Below are 27,270 nucleotides of genomic sequence, written 5' to 3'. Positions count from 1 at the left end.
CATTTAGTCATTCACACGGCCCGGGGAGGCTTTTACGTCACACACACACACACCCCGTAACCTTTATAGTCTGAAACATCGTCTCGATTACAAGAGTTTCTTTTGTTTTTAATTCGATATCTGCATCCTAACTACTGTCCTCGTGTCCTCAGCCTCTGGTCTGCAGGAAGTCGCAGAAACGCGATGAATTGGATCTCCACGACATTCTTCTCTTCGGGAACACTGGCAATTAGTGACAGCGTGGGCTCCGGGGTAAGGTGGCCGAGGGCGGCGGGACTAAGGGTCAATTGCATCGATTGGACCAATGGGAGACTTCCTCGGATAACGCCGGTTTGCAGCCACTTGCTGATGGCCCACTGATAGTGCTGCATATATATTTATATATTATTTATACATATATAATATAAATATACATAATTTATATTATATATATTTTTATTATTTATATATTTATACATATATATTTATATATAATATAAATATATATTGATATTATTTATATATATATTATTTACTACCGTTCAAAAGTTTGGGGTCACTAAAATGTCTTTATTTTTCAAAGAAACGCACTGTTTTTTCAATAAAGATAACATTAATCAAAAATACACACTATACATTGTTAATGTGGTAAATGACTATTCTAGGTGGAAACGTCTGGTTTCTAATTAAATATCTCCATCGGTGTATAGAGGCCCATTTCCAGCAACTATCACTCCAGTGTTCTAATGGTACATTGTGTTTGCTAATCGCCTTAGAAGACTAATATCTGATTAGAAAACCCTTGTGCAATTATGTTAGCACAGCTGAAAACAGTTATGCTGGTGATATAAGCTATACAACTGGCCTTTGAGCTTGAAGTTTGAAGAACAAAATTAATACTTCAAATATTAATCATTATTTCTAACCTTGTCAATGTCTTGACTATATTTTCTATTCAATTTTCAATTCATTTGATAAATAAAAGTGAGTTTTCATGGAAGACACGAAATTGTCTGGATGACCCCAAACTTTTGAACGGTAGTGTATATATGACTGAATTATCATTATTTACAGTCACCATCATTGTGATGCGTGTTAGTAAAATTCAGCGTGACAGTCATTAAATATCTTATTACACGTCTTTAGTGTAAGTGGTATATTTATGGGGTCACGTGATCGCTTGTGGTGAGCCGGTTTGGGCCAAAATGAATTTAGGATATTTAGTTTTGCTGCTCAGCAGCTGTTGGATGGATTGATGCCAGTCGATGATGTTAGTATTGTAGTGATGAACTGGAAGAGCTCAACCTGACCAGGAACCCATATAGACGATCGCTCCTTTTTGATCTCTTAGGATTACAATTTCCAGTAACGATGAGATGTAAATGCATCGCCATGGCAACACTCGGACTCAGTCTGCATCTGTCCCCGGTGAGAGATGAGTGTTTTGCTGGTTATCACAGGGTTTGGTAATCATCTTCAAAGACATTGATGTTTTCATTTCACCCTGACAGCAAAAAAAAGAGAAAAATAATCAAATATCTGTGGCTGTCGCAGGACACAACGACTAAAAAGAGATTCAACATAACAAAAAAAAGACAAAAACTACTACAAATTGACACAAAGAGACACAACATTACTAGAAAAAGACACAACTTCTACAAACGGCCATTACATTACGACAAAGAGGCACACTAACTTTAAAGGCTCCTGTGTCGGACAGGTGGTGGGGGCCTTTAGCCCGGGGGCCTATTTTCTCCGAATCCAGCCGTGTGTATCTACCTGTGCGTATGTACCTGTGCGTATGTACCTGTGCGTATGTACCTGTGCGTATGTACCTGTATGAATGTACGTGTGTATGTACCTGTGCGTATGTACCTGTGCGTATGTACCTGTGCGTATGTACCTGTGCGTATGTACCTGTGCGTATGTACCTGTGTGTATGTACCTGTGCGTATGTACCTGTGTATGTACCTGTGTATGTACCTGTATGTATGTACCTGTACGTATGTACCTGTGTGTATGTACCTGTATGTATGTACCTGTGTGTATGTACCTGTGTGTATGTACCTGTATGTATGTACCTGTGCGTATGTACCTGTGTGTATGTACCTGTATGTATGTACCTGTGTGTATGTACCTGTGTGTATGTACCTGTGCATATGTACCTGTATGTATGTACCTGTGTGTATGTACCTGTATGTATGTACCTGTGTGTATGTACCTGTGTGTATGTACCTGTGCGTATGTACCTGTGTGTATGTACCTGTGTATGTACCTGTATGTACCTGTATGTACCTGTGCGTATGTACCTGTGTGTATGTACCTGTATGTATGTACCTGTACGTATGTACCTGTGTGTATGTACCTGTATGAATGTACGTGTGTATGTACCTGTACGTATGTACCTGTGTGTATGTACCTGTATGTATGTACCTGTACGTATGTACCTGTGTGTATGTACCTGTATGTATGTACCTGTGTGTATGTACCTGTGTGTATGTACCTGTGTGTGTACCTGTATGTATGTACCTGTGTGTATGTACCTGTGCGTATGTACCTGTGTGTATGTACCTGTGTGTATGTACCTGTGCGTATGTACCTGTATGTATGTACCTGTGCGTATGTACCTGTGCGTATGTACCTGTGCGTGTGTACCTGTGTGTGTGTACCTGTGCGTGTGTACCTGTGCGTATGTACCTGTGCGTATGTACCTGTGCGTATGTACCTGTGCGTATGTACCTGTGCGTATGTACCTGTGTGTATGTACCTGTGCGTATGTACCTGTGTATGTACCTGTGTGTATGTACCTGTGCGTATGTACCTGTGCGTATGTACCTGTGCGTATGTACCTGTGCGTATGTACCTGTGCGTATGTACCTGTGCGTATGTATCTGTGCGTATCTACCTGTGCGTATGTACCTGTGCGTATGTACCTGTGCGTATGTACGTGTGCGTATGTACCTGTGTATGTACCTGTGCGTATGTACCTGTGCGTATGTACCTGTGCGTATGTACCTGTGCGTATGTACCTGTGCGTATGTACCTGTGCGTATGTACCTGTACGTATCTACCTGTACGTATGTGACGATGTTAATAAAGTTGAAGCAAAGCATCTCGAACACAAGCTGCAGCAGGACCACGTCGGAGAGCTGAGGTCTGGGGTGGAAACGGGTCAACACAGAAGCAGACCCCTGCTGCTGCCCCCCCCCCCCCCCCACCACCACCCCAGAATCGGCACCACCTCCTCCCCCACAGAGCCTGGACTGTTTTCACAAAGAACATCAACACACTTCTCCTGTTTTGGATTATACATCATGTCTTCCAACACACTCACAGAGAACACGTTGAGCCCCTGTGTGGCTCTTCAGAGGTTCTCCACCTTGTTTCACTTTACCGGTGAAATAATACAACGAAATAGCCGACAAACGAACCGTTTTACATTCCAGCGCTGATCTTTTGGGAAAGTCACAGCGGGAAATAAAGTATTAAAAACAGAAGGAACTTTAAATCCTCGCGCACAACATGTTCCGGCTTTATAAATGAATCCTACGAAAGCTTTTAAGTGAAGCACCAAGTAAGTCAGCTCTGGGTCTGTTTATACAGAGTTGAGGCTCCAGATCCTGTTGCAAACAAATCAAAAAAAGACTTATGTCTGTTCTGATTTGGGCGGGAGTCGGTGTAAATAATAAGATGGACATTAAATTACATATATATGGCTGGATCTTAATAAAACAAGTATTGATTGTTCTTCCACGATGGCTCCTTGAGGCCTCTGAACAACTCACACCACGTAGTGTACCAGTAATCGTACCAGATGCAGTTAGAATAAGTGCAGAGAATCGAGACAGAAATAGAAACAAGCCATATTGTCCAATTGGAGCTGTGAGAATGGGCTCTGGGAGGCTGCAGCATGCAATGAATGATGTCAACTCACAGGCCCTATAATTTAATAATAATAACACCTTCTTAGTCATGAGTCAGACGTGGTTTTTCAGTTTCTGTGGCCAGCGATGCAGCAACTTAGTCATTGCAGAAGTAGATGAACACTTGTAAACAACACATCTCACCCTCCAGATTGTCTTTTAAATGATGAAACTGGCATTGAATGTGTGGCTTGATTTCATTATCACCACATTAATTGTGACATTTTTGTTTTGTTTTAATGCTGTAGATGCTAAATGTAGTAATGCATGTATTATGCATTTGTTGTAACCAGGTGGCATAAACACATCCTCAAAATAAAAATAAAAATATTGAAGTTCATGAAACACAAAGTTCACAAGTTCGACCGACGGTGTTGCAAACACGGGTGACGTAGCGAGGTGTTGCATTTTTAAAGATAACATTACGATGTCACCTCCCCATGATTATAGTTAAACCTCTAATAATGTGTGTGATGTAGGCGGTTCTCCAGACGAGGACCGGGGGCCGGGCGGCTCGCTGCCGCCGCGGTAGGCTACTTCCGTTCCGCAGAGGGCGACAGCCACCAGCCAGCCGACACTGTGGCGGAGCTCCAGACACAATAGACTGGGTAAGTTTTAATAGCGGCCGAAATAGGCGGTTTAAGACCGATGTTTCACCGAGACCGCGAAGGGTACGACTCGGTCCGCAGCCTGCGTCCTTTTCTCGGTGAAGTCGAAGGTCATTTCGTCGGCTTTTTAGAGAAATAAACAACACGGTCGTGGTGTTTAGTTGGTTCGCATGGAAAACGGGCTCCGGCTACGTGCTGGAACTTGACGCTGTTCCCCGTATGCCGTCTGACGCGTTTAACGTTCCGTTGTCACATTTCTGGCCTTAGAATACGCAGTCCGTGCCCTCCTTTTTCACATAAATAGCCGCGAGGTTAAGTTTAACTCCTCCCCTCAGAGACTAACCGGCGTGTGTATCACGGTCAGCCCGGTTGTCTGTTTCACTTGCGAAGGGATGCCTAGCAAAGCAGCTCTTCCTCCACGCTCTTCCAAGAAGTAGTCGCACCCCCCCCCCCCCCCCTGAAGTCGTTGAGCCTGCGCGTGCGTTGTCGGTTGTTGTTACGGGGGACGTGAGAGGGGGGGGGCTGTTTGCAGGTAGCTGTGTTCATGTGTTGTTTTTGTTGTTGTTGTTATTGTACCGGGGGAGGGGGGGGTCATCTTGTTGATAACACACCCCGCGAAACGTCTCCATTGATTCTAATTGAATGACCACATTGTTCGCAGGCTGGAGTTCGCGGGTGTGAAACGGTTAATTGTAGCGCGTGCGCGTGCGAACCGTGCACTTCGCTCGCCAAACGGCCGTCGCGGCGAACGGCTGTTCGTCAACCGTCACGGAGCCGGTGGCGAACTGATGATTACTATGTGATTTAATGTAAATAAACATCACGTTAAATACAGTTTTACCCCTCATAATCATCTCAATTTAAAGGATGTAATGTGGCGGTTAACAGCACAGAGACGTCTGTCAGTATTTATTCTATACAATATGCTGTGACGTGAAAAACATGGACGTTAAACGACTTAAAATACACATTTAATGTTACACTAACACTCAAATCTGAGTCTGTTGGCTCAAGAAAAGAGGAGTTAGAGTACCGGACTACGGAGACGGCTGTCAGTGTTTCTGCTCCGAAAACAATGCAAGTTATTGATCGTAAATAATTATTTTTTAATGCAAATACACTAATGTTAAGGGTATTCTTCACCAACATCATCTTCCATCATCGAGCACTCATTTCTGAGTCTCTGCAGTTTAAATACCAGACTACAGATAAGAGTGTCAGTATTTCTGCCAGTTAAAGATACTAATGAATGTTTATGAATCGTGATTTGTATAATTATGATGAAATGTGTCTGCCGTCATGGCCGCTCGGAGGCCATGTGAGCGTCGTCTTTGGGTGGAACTCTTTCTGAAGCCGCTCCGCCTTCCATCTTCTTATTTAGTTTGTTTGTTTTTGTCGTTCTCTTCCGCTCACCTCCAGGTTTCCGGTTCATCTCCAATCCAATACGGTATGTCGGATGAGGATTCCCGTGCCAGCACCAGCTCGTCTTCATCGCCGCCTTCCTCCAGCCAAAGCAGTCAGAGGGACGTACTTTGCAAAAAGAAACGGGAGAGCAAAGCCAGCATGAGCAAGACCTCCAAGCTGCTTTCCACGAGCGCCAAAAGGTGAACACAAATATATAAAGGAACGACTCCGTTGTATTCCGTCAGCTCAGGTCGCATGCCACAACCGGCCAGTTGTTTCCTCCTAATTATTCGCTTTCATCGGGTTTCTTTCTTGTGGGAAAATTCCACTTCAAACACGAATACCGACCACTTTAATTACATTTAGTGCACCGTTGTTCGGCTGAAGAGGAAATTCATCTTAGAAGAGGAACACATGCTAATTTCTTCTCCACCGCAGCTTGAACTGACCACAAAGTCACGTCATAAAAACTTCGTTTTTCTCCTCCTGAAAAGACAAACAAAACAATTTATTTTATTTTATTACAGCCACATTTGGGAGGGTCTTTTAAAAAATGTAATCCGATACCACTACCTGTTTAAAAAACAAAAAATATTCAAAGTATCACGATCAAAAAGCGATTTATTCTATATTCTTACTTGTTGTGTAAAATAACAAACATGAAAACAAAACAATAGAGAACTAGAACGGGCACTCGGTAGAGCGCATACCTTCGCATATCACAAGATTGGGCATTGAATTATGAACATTTTGGCATTAGTTGCATGCCAATTGGATAGAAATTGACCGCGCTATGGTAAAAAGAAGAGTTTGACCTTAACTTTGACCCGATCGATCCCAAAATCTAATCAAATGGTCCCCGGATAATAACCAATCATCCCACCAAATTTCATGTGATTCGGTTTAAAACTTTTTTTGTTATGCGAATAACACGCATATAAATAAATACACGGCGATCAAAACATAACCTTCCGCATTTTCAATGCGAAGGTAATGAACCTGCAGAGAAAGGGAACACCGTCGCAGTGAGAGTGACGACGTCGTCCAAGGACTCGAATCACTTGGCACCGATCGAGCAGCAACTGGACCGCGGAGGTCAAACCAAATATTAATTACGATGCAGATTTCCCGGTTTATCCTGTTGCTTGACAAGACATGTGAAGCGGTTCTCTCGCTTCCCACGAAGACATGTTTTTACGATCTTGGTGAACTGGAAAGTGTGAAATATTGATGTAACGTGGATTATTTCCCTTTTCTGAGTTAAATACACAAACAACAGTGGAAATATTCATGTTATTTATACCAACACGTGTCACACCGCCAGCATTGCCGCTGCGATCTGCTCAATGTATTGTTCCTTATTTTAAATGTTCTTTTTATTTATTACATTCCCGTTAGTAACCCCCACATTTCCCTCGAATGTTCCGGTGACGCGATGTAACCGCGACTGTTTGTTGTTGTTATTTACTTGTGTTTCTTGTGTGTGCAGGATTCAGAAAGAGCTGGCTGATATTACTCTGGACCCTCCGCCCAACTGCAGGTGGGTTTCATCCTCTTGCTTTCGACTCACCGATCCCACGATTGGTTTTCCACCCGCGACTTATTGCCGTGATCAAACCTCAAGCTCGGATGCAAAGCACACGCACGACTCCCAGACTCCTCCTCTGACGGGCCGGGTTCATCCCTCCGTGTAAACGCCTCGTTTCTCAGCGGCGGGTGGAGACGTTTGTACGGCGGAATACTTTTGATTTTATAGCAATCGTGTTTCCCTGATTCCATATCCTGTTTAGTGAGGGCAGTGTGAGGAATATTTGAGCGCTCCTCTGCTGCCAAGTGCAGTATTTCCTTTTTTAATTAATTTTTTTCTGACTGGGCTGACTTTGATATTAAGCCTCACACTGACCGTAATACCCGATCCGACCACTAGGCGGCGTTGCAGTCGACTCGTCTCGTGCGCCGCGATGACCCCCCCCCCCCCCTTGTCACCTTTTTCCTCCCTCATGAGTTTGCAGGTATGCGTAAGGACGAACGCCAGTTTGTTTAAAATCATCCAAATATTCTTCTTTTTTCACTGCACATTTTCAGTTTGGCTCTCCTCAAAATAGTGTCTAAGAATAAAATAATAAAAAAATATTCACATCTGATTTACATTTTAGTTTTCTTAAAAACAAAGCAGTCCTACAAAAGACAAACAAATGATTAACGTTCACCAAACTTCACTTTAAAAAAACATAAATGCCTCTTAAAACACTTGAAAAAGATCAAACATGTGTTATTGGTTATGTAACGGCGCCCCACCTCATTACTCTTTCGCTTTTCTTTGTTTTATATGTTAACACTTAATACTTTTGGGTTTTTTTCCTTATTTTTTTCTCTATTTTTCACTTTGTGTTTTTGAAAAGCGAAGACCGTTTATCTTTTTTATTTCCTGGCATTTTCAAGGCCAATTTAAAAAAAGAAGAAAGTAACCGCTAGTTGCAGCTCTAAGCTCGGTTTCCTCCAGTGTTGTGGCTTGAAAGTTCATCCTTTTAGAAGCAGACGCTCCGGGTTCGAGCTCCGTCCGGGGCGCCCTGAGGCGAATCACCGACGCCCTCCACCGTGCTCCAGGGAGCGGTTTTCTGCAGCAGGAGCCTGACCTCTGACCTCCCTGTGAAAAGGAGAACACAGAGGAATCTCTTCCATCGCGGCTCGGTAGATCAAAGGAGCCTCCTCGGGGGCCGCGGACCGACCCAAAAACAAACCCCCGTCTGGATATTCGTCGCTAACCGGAACGACGCGGCCCCCTCGTCGTCGTCCTCTTTTTAAACGCGTGAGAAGACGGGGAAACTACAGGAACTTGGACGGGTGTTCACAGCTTTCCGTCCTAAATGCGTCCGTCTGTGTCGTGACTGTTCTCGGTTAAATTAACGGCTTAAACTCTGGATTAAGGACGGATGGCTGAAGGTTCCCTCTGAAGGGCGACAGGTTTCTCAAACGTTCATAATGTGAAAATACACTCGAGCTTAACTTTGTTCTTGCGCCAGAAGGAAGCGCGTGTGCACGTTGCTGATGCCAATGAAACGGAAGTCGTTGATTATCCGTTTTTCTCGTATCGTGAACGTTTTTATAACTTGTTTATTGGACTGATATAGACCAAGAGGAAAGTAATAGCAATATTATTGGTACTGCTAAGTGTGGTGCAGATTATTTATTTAAATTTAGTTTGAACTATTAGGGCTGCATCTAAACAATTATTTTCCTTATTGATTTTCAAACAAATATCGCAAAGTCCCATTCTTAAACAGTATTATTTTTTTCTTAGTTATCAATTTATCAACGATATAAAACGGAGGGGAACAAAATCCGCAAATTCTAAAATTGGAGAAGATACAGCCGGTAAATAAGTGATTTATTTGCTATTTCAGCTCCTATATTTAAATAAATATAAAATTAAATCCGTCTTGTTAAATACAACCACTCCCTCTGGGTTACTGTCCCTTTAAAGGAGCTTTCATCTGGAGTGTGGTAATAAGTTTGGCTGCCGTCTCGCTGGAAAACTCTTGAAGTTCAATCTGTTTGACAGTTGAAGGTCTTCTGGTTTACGGGGAAGGTTTAAAATGTGTCTGATGGAGTTAAAAACCGACATATCTTAAATTAAATCAAAATGAAGTGCTCCCGCACCCCTTAACGGGGGACCGAGGACGCTGGTGAGACGAGACCGGTTGTTGTGAGGCGTGTCCACGTCATGAAAACCACTTGGACGTCTTTCATCGGTCACATTAACACTTGTATCTTTAATCTCATTCGTCCCAACGGGGGCGTCGCGGATCGATGTTTCTACGTCGCGGCCGGCTGAAACACGTCCACGTTGGTGTGGATTATAATCTTTGTGACCGCTAATCTGCGAAAGTCACTTTGCAGGAATGTATCGGTGCATTCTAGGTCCTTTTTAAAAATTGTTGTCAAAGTCCGTATGACCTTCATCCCGTCGTTCATTGATGTAGATCCAGATCAGCAGAAGCGTATCATCCAGAGTGACGGTGTGTGGGCGTCTTTTTATTCATTATCACGCTGCATTTACTGAGATTTATTTCAGAATGTTTGTTTATTTAATTTCTTTGTCCTTACTGACAAGTAAAATGAGAGTAAACATGGATTATTTACGTTTTAGCCGGGGCAGGTGCATCCACCGCGTTTTTAAGTCAGGTTTTACCTCTGAGGTTGACCTTTAAGAAGCCCGTTAAAGGTCTTGAGATCGGCGTTCCCGTGTGGACGTTGCATCGCCGCGTGTTCGTGCAGCTGTGAGTAAACATGTTTGTTGTTGTTTTCCCGCCTGCAGCGCCGGCCCCAAAGGAGACAACATCTATGAGTGGAGGTCGACCATCCTGGGACCCCCGGGCTCCGTGTACGAGGGAGGAGTCTTCTTCCTGGACATCGCCTTCACGTCCGACTACCCCTTCAAACCCCCCAAGGTACTGATGGTATCACCCCTTCAAACCCCCCAAGGTACTGATGGTATCACCCCTTTAAACCCCCCACGGTACTGATGGTATCACCCCTTCAAACCCCCCAAAGTACTGATGGTATTACCCCTTCAAACCCCCCAAGGTACTGATGGTATCACCCCTTTAAACCCCCCAAGGTACTGATGGTATCACCCCTTCAAACCCCCCACGGTACTGATGGTATCACCCCTTCAAACCCCCCAAGGTACTGATGGTATTACCCCTTCAAACCCCCCACGGTACTGATGGTATCACCCCTTTAAACCCCCCACGGTACTGATGGTATCACCCCTTCAAACCCCCCAAGGTACTGATGGTATTACCCCTTCAAACCCCCACGGTACTGATGGTATCACCCCTTTAAACCCCCCACGGTACTGATGGTATCACCCCTTCAAACCCCCCACAGTACTGATGGTATTACCCCTTCAAACCCCCCAAGGTACTGATGGTATCACCCCTTTAAACCCCCAAGGTACTGATGGTATCACCCCTTCAAACCCCCCACAGTACTGATGGTATTACCCCTTCAAACCCCCCAAGGTACTGATGGTATTACCCCTTCAAACTCCCCCAAAGTACTGATGGTATCACCCTTTAAACCCCCACGGTACTGATGGTATCACCCTTCAAACCCCCACAGTACTGATGGTATTACCCTTCAAACCCCCAAGGTACTGATGGTATCACCCCTTTAAACCCCCCACGGTACTGATGGTATCACCCCTTCAAACCCCCCAAAGTACTGATGGTATCACCCCTTCAAACCCCCCACGGTACTGATGGTATTACCCTTCAAACCCCCAAGTACTGATGGTATCACCCTTCAAACCCCCCACGGTACTGATGGTATCACCCTTCAAACCCCCATGGTACTGATGATATTACCCCTTCAAACCCCTTCAAACCCCCCCATGGTACTGATGATATTACCCCTTCAAACCCCCCACGGTACTGATGGTATTACCCCTTTTTTCAGTTATGTAGAAGGTGCCACAGGAAGTCACTTATCACACATAATGTTTCACAATAAGAGCGTTCTTTTCTTCTTTCTGTGTGAGTGCATTGTGTGTGTGTGTGTGCAGTGGAGTGAAGAACAGTGAGGAGATGCCCAGCGGGTCATTTCTTTGTCCCCACAGGTTTATTATTTGGACCAATTAAGTTATATTGGGGCGTTATGACGGCCATAAAAATGTCAACCTCCTTTGTAAAACAGTTCTGTTTCTTTTACAACGGCTCATTTCCAGTGGGATGAAACATTAAATCTATATAATAAATAATGTGCTCTCACTTCTGCCTTTTTAACGAGAGGTTTCCATTTCTTATGAATGCAGAAGTCACAGCGATGGCGTTTCCTGGCATTTAGAAGTACCTCTTTTCCGCCACCAGAGGGCGATCATGTCTGCAGATAGAAATGAGGGCCGCGTGGCGCCCTGACTGCAGGTTTGACACTGAAGGACTACGCTTAGAGTTTTTTAATGTAAGGATTAACACAGAACACGCAGCCCTGTGTGTCGAGTGTTTAGATGAGGTTCTCTTTTATTTATCACAAGTTGTCGCCGCGATTTTAGGTTGACGCCATTTAAATCGGTGCTAAATTTAATCATTTTTGACCACTTAAGAATTCATATGAACGATCAGAAATCCTTCTTGAGACACCAAGACCTCGAGGAACTCCTCAGAAAACATCCTCGGGTCTTCATTGTTTTGGGGTCGGAGGCAGGGAAACGGTAGTCCGACATGTCCCGTCCTCCCCTCCCCCGCTCCGACTGAACCTCTTCGTGTGTGTGTGTGTGTGTGTGTGTGTGTGTGTGTGTGTGTGTGTGTGTGTGTGTGTGTGTGTGTGTGTGTGTGTGTGTGTGTGTGTGTGTGTGTGTGTGTGTGTGTGTGTGTGTGTGTGTGTGTGTGTCCTCAGGTGACCTTCCGCACCAGGATCTACCACTGCAACATCAACAGCCAGGGCGTGATCTGTCTGGACATCCTGAAGGACAACTGGAGTCCGGCGCTCACCGTCTCCAAGGTGCTGCTGTCCATCTGCTCCCTGCTCACAGACTGCAACCCCGGTGAGACGCCGGGCGCTCTTGTTCGTTGTCGTGGACGTCGGCTTTTAGTTTTTACTCCAGGGCGGAAAATGTCGAGCACAAGTGCATGCTGGGAAACGTGTCTTTGTGGCGGCGGCCCCGCCTCTCTTTAAAGATGCAAGACGAACATTTTGTGGCGTCTTCCTCTGAGAAGTTTTTTATTTCACCGCCTCTCTTTCTCTCTCTCTCTCTCTCTTTCTTTCTCTCTCTCTCTTTCTTTCTCTCTCTCTTTCTTTCTCGCTCTCTTTCTCTTTCTTTCTCGCTCTCTTTCTTTCTTTCTTTCTCGCTCTCTTTCTCTCTCTCTCTTTCTTTCTCGCTCTTTCTTTCTCGCTCTCCTCTCTTTCTTTCTCGCTCTCTTTCTTTCTCGCTCTCTCTTTCTTTCTCGCTCTCTCTCTTTCTTTCTCGCTCTCTTTCTTTCTCGCTCTCTTTCTTTCTCGCTCTCTTTCTCTCTTTCTTTCTCGCTCTCTTCTTTCTTGCTCCCCCTCTCTTTCTCTCTCTCTCTCTCTCTCTCTCTCTCTCTTTCTTTCTCGCTCTCTTTCTTTCTTGCTCCCCCTCTCTTTCTCTCTCTCTCTCTCTCTCTCTGCAGTCCTCATTGCTCCTGATTGGGCTGTCGTTGTCTTTTTAATCTGATTTAGAAAGAATCGTTTAGCGCCGTGAACTCGGGGGAAATCTTTTTCTTTTTTTAAATCTCACATTTCCAGTGAATGTGACGAGAGGGGAAATTCAAAATCACGTTTTGAATCTCGACAAATCTCGGTCCGAACGGCTTCCCCGTGGTTTCACAAAACAGGAATCAGAAACTCGTGTGTGAGAGAATTCTGTTTAATTTAGTCGGCGCCGCCACCTTGACAGGAAGTCACCTGGACGCCTCGCTCGTCAGAGTAAAAGCACCGAGGCGGTTTCTGCTTTTTACCGCCGCAAATACGTTTTTTTCAAGTTCTATAAGATCTAAAATATATGTTTTTCTCTATAATAAACACGAATCCCGAGTAGAGGTGAGGTCGTGGAATCTGAGCAAAGATTTCTAAATGCTCAAATTCTCTCGTCTACTTCCTGTTTCTGAATAAAGAGACGCAGCAGAGGAGAGGGAGTTCGTTTGGGTCTCTGAGTTCGTCCTCTCTTTGTGGTTTTACATTTTTATTTTGTACATATATAATTTCTTTCTTATAACCTCTATAATGTCCTCCAGCCGACCCCCTGGTGGGAAGCATCGCCACCCAGTACACGACGAACAGAGCGGAGCACGACCGGACGGCCAAACAGTGGACCAAGAGATACGCCACATAGACCCTCGGGGGGAGGGGGGGGGGGATTTCTATCTCAGATTTGTAGTTCTTTATTGTCTGGTATATTTTTTGCTTCCTGATTAAGTTATCTCCACGAATATGGTAATAAAGGAACACGATGGAAAAGGAGACGTCGGCGGCCTCTTTATTTTTATTTAAAGTTCAGACTTCATGGGAACCAGCCGAGCATAACAACAACAATAATAATAATAACTTCCTGTAATGACGACGCCACGTCAATTAATATTACAAGTTGTTCTGTGATGATGTCACAACAACGTTCAGGAGTATTTATTTGATAATTTGGTGACATTTTTTAACTCTCCGTATTTAGTGTTCATTAACTTCATATGATAAGTTTTATTAATGCGTTTTTCAACAACCAGTGAGAAGTTTGTAAACAACCGTAGATAAATGCACACAAACTACACAATGTTATAAACCATTTATTAATTATTATTATTATAGTGCCTGTAAATGTTAAATATTAACGGTAATTAAAGTATGGATAACTTTGTTTTCTGGCTGCTTCTTCTCTGATGCAGTTAATAATAATAATAATGTTGATGATGATGCTGCAAACACTAATTTATCATTTATAGAAAAAGTACCGTTACAGTGGTAGATATAATTAAGATTAAATCACACATTAAGTTACATGATGTTTTGGGTGCTGAGACAAACCGTTGACCTTTGACTTTTAAGTCAAAACTAAATAATTTCCCATCGGTTTCTTTGCCGATCACATTTTTCCTCTTTGGCATTTCCCGCTGTGACCTTGTGACCTTTAGGAGAGTTTAAACCACTAAAAGCTCCGTTACCGGCGGCCAGTCAACGACCAGCAGCAGCAGCGTGTTCTTGATTCGGGGTATGACGTAACGACCCCGTCTCTGTGACCTCGTCGCCACAGAGACGTAACTCTTCGAATGTCACCGGGACATTTTCCACATCACGTGAAGTCACGGGAGGCCAAGAAGAGAAGGATGACCTCTCCATCTGTTGGCACATATCTGCCCTTTATTTTTCTGACTCCACTTGGGAACTTGAAACATTTGACTTTTCACATACTGGAAAGCAAAAGTACAACGTGTCCTAGAACACGGCAGAGTGACGTCACGCGGTGCTTAAGAACAGGGTTCACACACACCTCGACCAATGGGTGTCCAGGACTTTAATCCAAATTTACATGACCACATTCATTTATTTTTATCTTGGTGTAAACATGAAAAGGTGAAAAAAATTTGTATTTAAACTAACAATGAGAATTCCAAACATACAGTAAATAACCTTAAATGACTCAAATGAATGAGAGACAATATTTTAGATAGAAGAATAAAACATTTATGTCTCTTCAGTTAAGATGCGTTCACTTGCAGTATGAAAATGTGTATGCCGGCTTATATTTTGAGCGTCATTCTTTTAAAAAGCATATTAAATATTTAAAACTCAGTTTAAATGCAACGTATGAATATAACACATTTTCATGACTTTTCCAAAACTTTGGGGATTCTTGTTTTTTCCTGGCCTGGAAATAAACATTTTTAAATGACTTCCAGGTTTTCAATGAGCGTACGAACACTGTATTTATTAATATTAATTAAATGCATCGTCTCGGGAGGAACAATCAAAACACGAGTTAGTTAAAATAAACATTCGACCCATCACGGCGGGTAATTTCACCCACAAAGACATTTTAAAGGGTGCGCCTTCTTCTTAAAGGGCCACGCACGGATTTAAAGTCCCTCCGACTGAACACCTGTCCGAGCAGAAAGAACATTGCATGTGTAAAAATGGAGGAGGAATGTTCGCCTCGCTCTCAGCGGTCACGCCAGCGTTGACTACGTGATGGGAGTGGAGGAAATGAGACTCCGGGACAATGGTAATGATGGCAAATGGAAATGACTGTGGTTATTAATGACATGCATGATGACATACAGGTATGCAGATCCCTGCACACCGGCCCATCCCCAGATGTTCACGTGGAAGCTCAGTTCAGGTACATAGCGGGTGATGACATTTTTAAACATTTTAATTACATTTAATTCCAATTATTTATTTTTTTACTCACTTTTTTTAAACAGTTTTCAACAACATAACAATGTGTATTTTTACACAGTCACTTTCTGTCATTTTTTCAGTTGCATGTGTTGGTACACATGATATTCATGTACAGTGCACAACACACAAAGAACACACATCAAATGTTGCTCACTCCAAGAAAAGAACAACAAAAAATTGGGAAAAAGGCATAACAAATAATTAAATACAAATACTACAAATAAAATAAATGAAAATGTATCTTACAGATAATACAGTACTTTCATGTAAATTTATCCGTGATTTCCTGATTATTCCCCATAGAGAAATTATGGCAACATAAACACGCTTTAAAAAAGAAAAGGTGTATTAACTCAGAAAGAAAAACTATTTAAGCACCCGTGTCATGTTTATGTGTTTCTGTCTGTCGCTTAGCAACCCGTAAATGGTCGGTGAGAAATCTCTTAACTCGATGTTAAATAACGAGTACAAAGTTCTCATTGTAGGTCGGCCTACACCTCGGTGCCACTCGGCCTTAATTTCTGCCCAATTATTGTCCACTAATGAGACACACCGATGCATGAAGAACACGGACTGTAATTAGTCCTGAGTGGATTCCCACAAACACAACAAAAGAAATACAGTAACGAGCTGTTCACAGACAGGAAGGATTAAGACAGTCAAAATAATCTATTCTTCCTCCATGTTTACGTGTGCAATGTTCTTTCTGCTCGGCGAGTGTTTAAATCCGTGCGTGGCCCTTTAAGGAGAAGACGTACCCTCTAAAATGTGTTTGTGGGGAAAATTACCCGCTGTGATGGGTCGAATGTTTACTTTAACTAAGACGGTGCATTTAATTAATATTAATATATACAGGGTTCGTACACTCATGGAAAACCTGGAAAACAATAAAAAAATGATTATTCAAAAGTCCTGGGAAAGTCAAAAATCCTCAAAGTTTTGGAAAAGTGATGGAAAAGTGTTAAATTCACATTGTGCATTTACGCTGAGTTTTAAGTAATTAATATGCTTTTAACCCTTGTGTTGCCTTCGGGTCAATATGACCTGATTCAATGTTTAACCCTCCTGTTACCTTTATATTTCCTAACATATTTTACCCTTGAGGTCAATATGACCCCAGCTATTAAAATCTCCAGGAAATTATTAGAATTAATATTGTTTTCCAAGTTTAAGTGTGAGGTACTTTATGTTTGTTTGTTGACTCCCGAAAGAACACCGACATTAAACATTGAATCGGGTCAAAATGACCCGAAGGCGACAGGAGGGTTAAACATTGAATCGGGTCAAAATGACCCGAAGGCAACACAAGGGTTAAAAGAAAGACGCTCAAAATATAAGCCGGCATACGCTCTCTTCATACTCGCAATTTTTCCGCGCTGCAAGTGAACGCACCTTAACTGTCGAAGCGTTTGATGTATTTGCATTTTACATCTCTGTAATGGTTTCAATGTTCAGTTCTTAAAATACGTTAGGAGGATTATGAAAGGTCTAGATGACCTGCCAAGTGAAAACTATTTCACTAAAGTCTGAACTCGGGCCAGACGGCTGAGTCGTCTGAATGAACATACACACACACACACACACACACACACAGGCGGCTCTGTATTGGTGTTAGACGTGCACGTGTTTGCTAAACTTAACCCGGGCGTTTTTTGTTATCTCAGTGACTTCTTTCAATAATCTCCTCACAAAAAGAAAAAAAAACTCCTTTCCAGGAACCCGATACATACTGAATAACAACACTGGGAGTTAATGTTTAGCGAATGCTAGAAACACGGCTGGTTTTGTCCGGTCGGCGGGACGTTAAACATTCCCATCAATCATTCAACGATTTAAAACCCGTAACTCCGGGACTATCGAGGAAAAAAGGCTTCTCACTCACACGTGGCCAACTGCAGCAATAAAACACTCACGCTAACCGACACGTTACACCGAGCTAGAAACGTGTATTTCCTATTTTTTACGTATTTTTATTATTATTTATATGTAACAAAACAAGCTGAAATCCCACAGCGGTGCGGCGAGTTTATTCCCCATTTTCCGCTTTATTTAGTCAACGTTAAGCCGCTCTCCATTACGTACACAAGCGCTTCACATCGTTGGTATTTCATGTAAACGGGCGAGGCTCTATATCGTGACTCACGCTATAATAAGCTATCGACATTTCGTGATTACATGTTATGAGAACAAAAGGTGAGTGAACGTCGGGGACAGTGTGTGCTGCTAAGGTATTTGATGAATAGATGTGCTGCCAGAGGACCGTTCCTGTAGCGTTGTTTTGATTGTACATTGTGTACGCCGAGATTTCATAAGCGACCCATTACGCCGGTGACCGCGTTGGAAGGTCACGCGTTCGAGTTTTGACGACCAGCAAAAGGTTATAATCCCGCGTCCATGTTTACGTTTTTTTTTTAATTCTATTATTCTATTTTAAAATATTTTCTTTCAGGAAAAACAATAAAATATTTTTGGGGAATTCAAAAGTTTCATTAGTTCTGCAGGCGTAAATAAATCTAAATTAATCAGCAAAACACCCGATAGTTATTTCATTTAAAAACCGTTAAAGTCGGTCTCACGTTAACGTGGTCGAGGTCTAACTTCGTCACAGTTTGCCGACGCGGCGCGGTGGAGGGTCGTCAGTTTTTTTAATTTCAGGGGCAGTTTGGGGACTTCCACACGAGGCAATAATGTGACATATTGTAAATTTCACTTTCACTTCTTGGAAGCCAGACCGTGTTCACTTTGGACTCCCCCGTCTGTCACCACAGTCTTGTAACCGTCTGGTAGAGGCATCATCTCGTGTCGACCCAAAATGGAGACATTAAAGCTCAGAGACGTATATATCTCAAAGTAGTCAACACAATTAAGATGTGTGTTGAGTTGTGCGGTTGTAAAGGAAAGAGACGCGTGCCAAGCCAATGAGATATTAAAAAAACACATCAAAATCCACCAATATGACACAAAAAGTGCTTAACTTTAACTTAAAGCTACTACGAGGACTTGTCGGTGCCCCCTGTGGACAAAGGTGGTAGTGTCCCTTTAGAAAACCTCTAATTTTACTGCACTAGGGTCTGACAGTCTGCTCTGTGTAGTCCTTGTTCTGCGGTGTCCCCCTTTGAGAAGCATTAACACAAACTATTAAGAAATATATACGATATCCTTGCTGATGTTCTCGTTAACTTGCGTAGGCGAGAACGTTGCGTGGAATCTGGCGCCCCCTGTGGACAGAAATTGCCGTGAAGAGTTCTTCATCGTCACCGACTCGTCGAGATGTTGTACTGACTAGCGCTTCCCGCCGTGCGTTTGTTTTTTTAAGTGAAAGTGAAAGAAAGAAGGGACTTCTTTTTAAAACCATTTCTACTATTCTCAAAACTATTTTTTTAAGAAGATGAAGAGACGGTTCTCGATCAAAGCCGTCTCTGGGTTGTACGCCGGAAAAACGTACATTAGGTAGACGAGGTCACGCAGAGGCGTCGGTATCACAATGGAGACCTTATTTATGATCAGTTAAAAGTAAGTACACACTTTCCTTATTTTGCGTGGATCTGGCGCCCCCTGTGGACAGAGATTGTAGTGTTTTGGCTAACAGCCACTACTACAATATATGATATCAGAAACACCTTTTTAACTGCAACAACACCGAAGACTCTGTGTCCTTGTTCTTCTTCTTCAGTGTTATTGACGCTAAACGTAAAGTTTTATTCCGCGCGGGATTCAGAGATTAAGAAGAACGACACGGAGACGGACAAATCGTTTTGGCTCTCGTTTACTCGCGAAGGTCACGAAGGGTTTTACATCGAGTTTCATGACCAGTTAAAATGCTCCTCGTGGTTACTTTAATGAAGACGGGCTGCTTGAGCACGAGCACTTGGTTAAACTTTACAATCCAGTTATTTACAGTGAAATAAACTAAGTTATTGTCCCGTGTAATGGGATGACTCCGCCTCCTCCCCCCTGACCAAATTACATGATGTCCACACTTACCTGGCTGACTGCACCTGTTCCAATTGTCCAATTGAGAAAGTACATTCCCTTCCAGTAGAGTACAGTGGTGGTCCAAGGGGTAAATATATATATATATATTTATATATTTATATCTATATATATTCATCATTGCATTGTCGCTTGTTTTTGTACACGCCCTGAGGACTGTGGGTTGAAGAGGGCTCGTCAATTGTGGAAGGTATGAGGTCAGAGTACGTTTCAATGGTGGACATTGCATAACAAAAGAGTTGCGCAACAACGTGCAGTCGTAGCTAATTCGTTACAAATGAAAAACATGACAAAAAAACCAGATTATTTTTAAAAAGCCAGATTTTCAGCAGATTTTAGTGTAATTATTTGATATGCCTTCGGTGCTTCTTTAATAAACACAAAGAGACGACAAATTAAAACGTTAATGTAGCCAAATTCAGGGTCGCCACCGGCCGCACCCATGTGCTCGCACTGCCGTTGCCCTAGTATATTACTATCATAAAAAAATGTATCTTACTATATTATAATGTAGTGTTGGACACGTCGTTTTTTCTTTCCTACAAATTTGGATTTAAACCAATTAGCAAACAACCTAAATTAATCAAGGAATGTTACGCTTGAGTTGGTTATTATTCGTTTATTTCTTTTTATGTATATATTTATATACCTGATGACTGTAGATTTATATCGCATGTGACCAGATATATAACACTTACTTTTTTACTTTTACCTGAAGTAAAAACTTGAATACATGACTTTTCATGTATTTTTACATTGTGATATTGTTATATTTACTGAAATAAACCCCCTGAATGCTTCTTCACTACATTTATATTTGTGTTACAGATTCTGTGTCATTGATGCATCACAATAATCTTTTAATACTACGATGTACCGTGCTGATGATACTTGCACTCATAAGAGAAGGAGAGCAAGTAAGTGTCTACATTTTTGTGTGTTAAAAAAAACAATAGAAGAGAAAAATGTAAAATTTTCTGTTTACAATATTTGGTTTCTGTAAAAAATTGTGTGTGTGTGGGGAGGGTGGGGGGGAGGGGATTCCACTCTAATAGCTGTTGACAGTATTTTCCAGATTTAAGGAGTGATAAGAAATCTCCTTAAAATCACAAATAAGTAGAAGCAATGTACGTATGCAAATTGACCCATATATATAAAATATATATAATATAAATATATATAATATATCAAATATATATAATATAAATATATAATATATATATATAACAATTGAAAACGTACATTTAATGTTTTAAATGGAAACTTTTTTAAAGTACATTTGACCTACTTGGTACATTCTTTAGGGTTTTAACGGTCTTATATATAATATATATATAATATATATTATATATTATATATATATATAGCCATTCTTCCACCACTGTTCTGTACTGGAGTGAAATGTACTTTATCAGCTGCAACATTTAACATGTACGACACACATCCCCGCTCCCATGCGCGTGCTTCTCGGCACGTGCGCCCCCGCAGCTCGTTACCGACTGAAAGAAATGCCCCCGGGTCGTCCACGGACACCCCCCCCCCCCCCCCCCACCACCCACCCTTCCGCGTCGTGCTGTGCAACGTGACCTGCTCCGTGGCACCGCTCCTCTCCTCTGCACACTCCACGAGGCGGGCGCGCGGCTCCGCCCCCTCCCCAGGACGTCCTGAAAGTGTGTCACTGGGTTAAAGTGGCTCGAGACGCAAGGACAGGGGGGGGGGGGGGGCGTGTCCGACAAATAGGTCACATGGGCGAGCCCACAATTGAGAACATTGAGTTCTCCTGACGAGCTGCTGCTGCTCACACAACAAGCCGCAGCGAGCCGGACGCGTCGCTCTCGCGCACTCTCCGACCCACAAGAGCATTCTAGTGGATTCTTCTCTTTTCTTCTTCTTCTTCTTCTGTGAGATTTTGCAGACGTCGTGACGACACAAGGCACATATACCAGTTGATTCATCTTTTTTGGGGGAGTTAAAAAATATATTGTATTTCCTCGATCAGAGATGCCTGAGGACATGGGGACCACCAAGCCTGGTAAGAGGACGCTTCGGTGATGGGAGGATGCACGCAGGGACGTTCATGTAATGGTGTCATGCATTGCACGCGCTCGAGCTGACGTTTTAAAAAGGATATGTGCAGAAATTCAAAATTCATTCTTAAAATCATCAATAAGGAACATTGAAGGATCCGTTATGGACGGTGCGCGTGGAAAAGGACGTTATGACGTTGTTATTATTATATATGTGTATTGTTTATTTAGTGTAACGCCTCCAGGGAATACAGTGTTTCTAGGAATGCAGCACACACATTATTGGAGTCCTGCCATTGAAACTCTCGATTAAAAAAAAAAAAAATTCTGTCCGAAAATGCTACTAAAGTTGTTTTATTACATCACGCGCGTAATTGAACCGTAATAAAATTCTTGAGTTAAAAAAATAAAATAAATCCATGCATCTGAAGAACGGGGTCAGGAGGCCACGGCGCCGCAGCGCTGCGCGTCCATCTGACACAACAACAGTGTTTATCTCCGCTCTCCCGGCTCACATGGACCGCGGAGCGGAAGCCACGTGTTCCGTGTGTTCACGCTCCTCTGGGAACACTAATCTGATTGGTCGAGGGGGCGTGTCCTGCGCGCGCAGGCGTTCTCGGGTTTGGAGCTCTGCTCGCGATTGGCTGCGGGGTTGAGGGGAGCCCGTGACGCACGAGGTTGCATAAAACCACGTGGGGGCGCCGGGCACAGCTCGACGCGAGGCTGCACTGCGAAGGTACACGTGAGAACGGGGGAGGGAAGGAGGGAGGGAGGGAGGGAGGCGGCAGCAGCTACTGACCTAGATTTATTTTCCTGCCCTCGCGCTTCGATTTCGCAGAAATTCATGACAGGTCCACGAGTGGGTGGGACGTAAAAAAAAAAAAAAGAACAGTCATTGTCGACGTTAGGTAATCAGCTGCTCTATGGCCTCTAAATGTTTATTTGAAGAAGAAAATCAGGCTTTTACGCAAATATATATCTATATATATAGATATATATAGATATATATAAACAAATAAAAACGAACATTTTGTTTTAAATGAGAAAAAAAATGAAAGTACATTTGACCTATTTTCTAAGAAGCATTAAATGCCCCACATCAGTTCCCAGGAGTGACCTGGAGCAGTTAACCGGTACATTCTTTAGGGTTTTAACGGTCTTAAAAAAGAAATTTTAAAAAACTGTAAAGGTCATGGACTTAAAAATAAAAAATAAAAATAATCCCTAAACTTTTGGGAGAATTTGCTTCACTAATAACTTAACGACAGAGCACATGAGGGGAAAAATAATTTGTGTCAAAACGATACTTAAAAAATGCCAGGTCAGGGCACCAATGTCACTTTGCCGTGACATTGATGTACAAAGATCTTCTCCAACCAGCTAGGTGTGTCTCCTCGCACGTTTAGAAGTTTTAACAATCCGACACACATTCCAGATGCGTGTAATGTAATCCAACTGCAAAGCACCCTGGGTGATAAGAGCGGGTCAATCTGAGCAAACCAGACCAGGAAATAATAAAATAACCACATACTCTGGCCGCTGGTGCTTGCGTGTCGGTTGAACATATTTACTTTATGTACTTGGTGTTCTGCCAAGTGTCATTTGCCACACAAAACATTTTTCTTATTAATTGCTTCAGTTTAATACCTGTAATAATCTCCTGGTACACAGGAGGGTGGATTTACTTTGGCTGCCTGCCTTTCGGATGTCGACGTTGGGCGTGTGTGTTTTTGTTTTTTGTTCGTCAACTTGCTCTAACAGTGTCATATCTCTCTCTCTCTCTCTCAACCTCAACCACAGGAGGAGTCATCGCCTATATTTCCTCCGGCTCCGCGTCCAGCCCGGAGTCCTTCGTGTTCGGCGCCAGCCCCGGCAGCAGAGGCTTCCTCGCCGCGACGCAGCCGGCGTCCCGCCCGGCGCTGCCCAGCCGGGCCGTGGGCATGGTGGTGGACATCTCCCCGCCGGCCAGGCGCGGCCACGGCGCCGCCGCCGAGAAGGCCGGACGCTCCTCCGCGTCGGCCAAGAGCGGCATCACCAGTAAGCGCGGCATCACGACTCTGTTGTTACCGAGAAAGATGTCGCGACGCATTAATAACATCGTTTTTTTCTTCTTCTTCTTGCAGAAATCAACGGCATGGTGCTGCTGTGCAAGGTGTGTGGAGACGTGGCGTCCGGCTTCCACTACGGCGTCCACGCCTGCGAGGGCTGCAAGGTGAGCCGAGAGGAAACGAAGCTCACGCCCAGTCGCTTTGAAAAAGACGTTTTGTGCTCGTGCTCACCTCTCTTGTTGTTGTTTGTTTGTCGCTCAGGGCTTCTTCAGGAGGAGCATCCAGCAGAACATCCAGTACAAGAAGTGTCTCAAGATGGAGAACTGCACCATCATGAGGATCAACCGCAACCGCTGCCAGCAGTGTCGCTTCAAGAAGTGTCTGGCCGTCGGCATGTCCCGAGACGGTGAGCGAGTGCGGCGCGTTAGACGTCCTTTAAATGCAAAATGACAAAATAAACTCTTGATGCTAACGGTGGTTTATTTATTTGGACTCTCAGCCGTTCGGTTCGGCCGCATCCCGAAGAGGGAGAAGCAGCGGATGCTGCTGGAGATGCAGAACGCCATGAACAACATGATGAGCAACAGCAGCCAGCTGCACGGCCACCAGAGCCCCGTTGAGGCCGTGACCGGCGCCGCCGGCTCCTCATCTTCGCCTTCATCCTCCTCCTCATCCTCCTCCTCCTCCTCCACCGCTTCCGACTCCCCGTCGTGCTCCAACCCGTCCTCCCCGCACTTCCCCCAGGACTCCGAGTCCGTGGTTTCCATGGACACCAACTCCAGCTCGGCCTCCTCCTGCGCGTCGGACAGCGGCGAGGACGAGGCTGTGACGGCGAGCAGGCGGCAACAACAACAACAGCAACAACAACAACAACAACAACAGCAACAACAGCAGCAGCAGTACGCCTTCGCGTGCAGCCAGCAGCGGTCGCCCTCGTCGGGGACCGTCGCCCTGGAGACGGAGGAGCAGAGGAGCAGCTGGAGCTGCTGGGACCACAACGTGGTCGTCGGGGGTCACCGGCAAGTCGTCGCCAACGCCGCCTACAGGGAGGAGAGGGGAGTCGACCAGCAGCAGCTCAACAGCACCCCTAGCTGTCAGCCGTCAGAAGACGGCCAGAGGCAACACGGCTGCGGCACAACCAGCAGAGCACACTTGGTGAGTGGATTCTTTATTTCGTCTTTTCAGTGCTTGAAATTGATTATATTCTTGAATCTTAACGTTCGGCTCCTCCTTCCCCAATTTGACCGTCGGGACTTTATTTGTTTCTTCTTCTCATATCCAGGTCTGCCCCATGAACACGTCGCCCTTCGTGGACCCGCGCAAGCCCAGCCAGGAGGTGTGGGAGGAGTTCTCCTTGAGCTTCACGCCCGCCGTGCGCGACGTGGTCGACTTCGCCAAGAGGATCCCGGGCTTCCGCGACCTCCCCGAGCACGACCAGGTCGGCCTGCTGAAGGCCGGCACCTTCGAGGTGCTCATGGTGCGCTTCGCCTCCCTGTTCAACGTGGCGGAGCGCACGGTGACCTTCCTGAGCGGCAAGCGCTACGGCCTGGACGCGCTGCGGTCGCTGGGCGCCGGAGAGCTGCTCAACTCCATGTGCGAGTTCAGCGAGAAGCTGGCGGCGCTGCGGCTCGACGCCGACGAAATGAGCCTCTTCACGGCCGTGGTGCTCGTCTCAGCCGGTGAGAAAACACGGTTACTCCTGATACTTGTCGGGTTACTACACACACACACACACAAGTGGTAACTCTCCCCAAAGCCTCTCTGGCCTCCAGCGTTGACCCTTTCTCTCCCTCCCTGTTTTCAGATCGCTCCGGGATCCAGGACCTGTACTCCGTCGAGGCCCTGCAGGACAAACTGATCCGGGGTCTGAGGAACCTGGTGATGCAGAACCACGGCGAGGAGTCGGCCACCACCTTCACCAAGCTGCTGCTCAAGCTGCCCGAGCTGCGTTCCCTCAACAACATGCACTCGGAGGAGCTGCTCTCCTTCAAAGTGCACCCGTGAAAAATGCTTCCCGCGAGAGGGGGGGGGGGAGGTGCACCCCAACCCTCCCCCCCCCCTCTCGTCCATCATATATATCCACACACCTCCACCAGGAACTGCCTCTTACCCGACCGACCACAACCCAGCGGTTCCCTTTTTCTCGAGAATGTATCTCCAGATTTTATTTTTGCAGTCGACGCAACGAGAGGAGAGAATAGAATACGAGACTGTGCCGTGATCCGCACGACGCCCGACGAGAGCGCAACGTGTGTGTCGGAGGGAGAGAGAGAAAACGCCGCCGTTCGGTTCCAAAGGGCGAACGAGAAGAGACGGTCTGCATGTTCGTTTCGGTCCGATGTCTCAGAGAGCGCCAGTTCACTGTAAATAGTGTTGAATGTTTTTATTTCAATGCATTTTTATTTTCTGTTCATGTCTGCCTGCACGCTGTCTGCTGAATTGTTTCTGGGGGGGGGGGGGCAGCTATTTGCAATTTGCCATTTTTATTCTCGGCAACACTACATTTGCAAATGTTCTGGAGCAGAAGAACCAAGTAACGTGTCCAAGCTGCATGTAAACAATGTCACACGTGTTTCTGCTGTTTTCACACGTGTCTGTGTGTGTGTGTGTGTGTATATACATATATACTTTTTATTTTTTATTGTGCTTTCAGCATAGCACGGAATTTTTATGTCTGTCATCCATTTTGTTGAAATATCAGTTTCTTCAACTGGCAAAACTGCCATGTGTAAATAACTATATAAATATATATATATCTAAATATATATAAATATCGGATGAACATAGTATATAAATGATATATATAGTATGAATAAATACGTGAAGAATACTCTTTTGTACTTTGTGTGTATTTGAACGAATGAAGCTGACCTGAGATCAGCGCGGATGAATCTGAAGTGTTGGAGTTGTTCTCCACCAGGTGGCGCTGTTCACCAGCTACTTCAAACAATGACATCACCAGTTTGTCCTTGCAAAACTGTTGCATAATATGAACATCTGAGCCTCCGACTATCCACCTTGAGAACAACTTCTAAATTTACTTTCATACTTTTCAAATCTCTTCCCCCCCCCGCCTCCCGCCATATGGGGTGAAATTGACACATTATGGTTAAACATATAATGTTATACATCAAATTAAACCACAGAACTTGGGCTACAAGAATTAATAAGCCATTTCAATACAATTCAAACACCAACTATAATAATTACTAAAACATAATCAGAAACTCTGATAGTGTAGAACCGGATGTTTTTGGATCTGGGGAGAGGCTAAAGGTTGTATCTGAATACAAGTACCTGGGAGTACTTTTTGATTCTAATTTGTCTTTCAAATCACAGGTGAAAAAAGTTTGTAATCGGGTAAAATTCAATCTATCCA

At 44.1% G+C, this 27,270-nt stretch overlaps 2 protein-coding genes across 3 annotated transcripts; both read left to right on the top strand.

Annotated features, from left to right (window-relative positions):
- Positions 1–49: 49 nt before the first annotated feature.
- On the top strand, positions 50–13,894 carry LOC130212923 (ubiquitin-conjugating enzyme E2 E1-like). 2 transcript variants are annotated; one of them, XM_056444229.1, is made up of 8 exons: positions 164–252; positions 1,331–1,407; positions 4,382–4,510; positions 5,930–6,114; positions 7,404–7,454; positions 10,233–10,365; positions 12,314–12,461; positions 13,669–13,894. In XM_056444229.1, the coding sequence occupies exons 2-8, from the start codon at positions 1,351–1,353 to the stop codon at positions 13,764–13,766; spliced, it is 801 nt and encodes a 266-aa protein (XP_056300204.1). In that variant the 5' UTR covers positions 164–252; positions 1,331–1,350; the 3' UTR covers positions 13,767–13,894. The 2 variants fall into 2 exon arrangements, with proteins under 2 accessions (XP_056300203.1, XP_056300204.1); XM_056444228.1 differs by lacking the exon at positions 1,331–1,407 and having other exon boundaries at positions 50–252.
- A 7,715-nt stretch (positions 13,895–21,609) lies between these two features.
- On the top strand, positions 21,610–26,721 carry nr1d2a (nuclear receptor subfamily 1, group D, member 2a). Its single transcript, XM_056444213.1, has 7 exons — positions 21,610–21,848; positions 23,644–23,880; positions 23,967–24,055; positions 24,153–24,297; positions 24,391–25,046; positions 25,174–25,570; positions 25,696–26,721. The coding sequence occupies exons 1-7, from the start codon at positions 21,818–21,820 to the stop codon at positions 25,893–25,895; spliced, it is 1,755 nt and encodes a 584-aa protein (XP_056300188.1). The 5' UTR covers positions 21,610–21,817; the 3' UTR covers positions 25,896–26,721.
- The last annotated feature ends 549 nt before the right edge of the window (positions 26,722–27,270 follow it).

The sequence above is a fragment of the Pseudoliparis swirei genome, chromosome 22 (genome assembly GCF_029220125.1).
Source record: "Pseudoliparis swirei isolate HS2019 ecotype Mariana Trench chromosome 22, NWPU_hadal_v1, whole genome shotgun sequence".
Classification (NCBI taxonomy): Eukaryota; Metazoa; Chordata; class Actinopteri; order Perciformes; family Liparidae; genus Pseudoliparis; species Pseudoliparis swirei.
The sequence above is the reverse complement of the archived record's forward strand: the minus strand, read 5'-3'. Positions and strand labels throughout refer to the sequence as shown.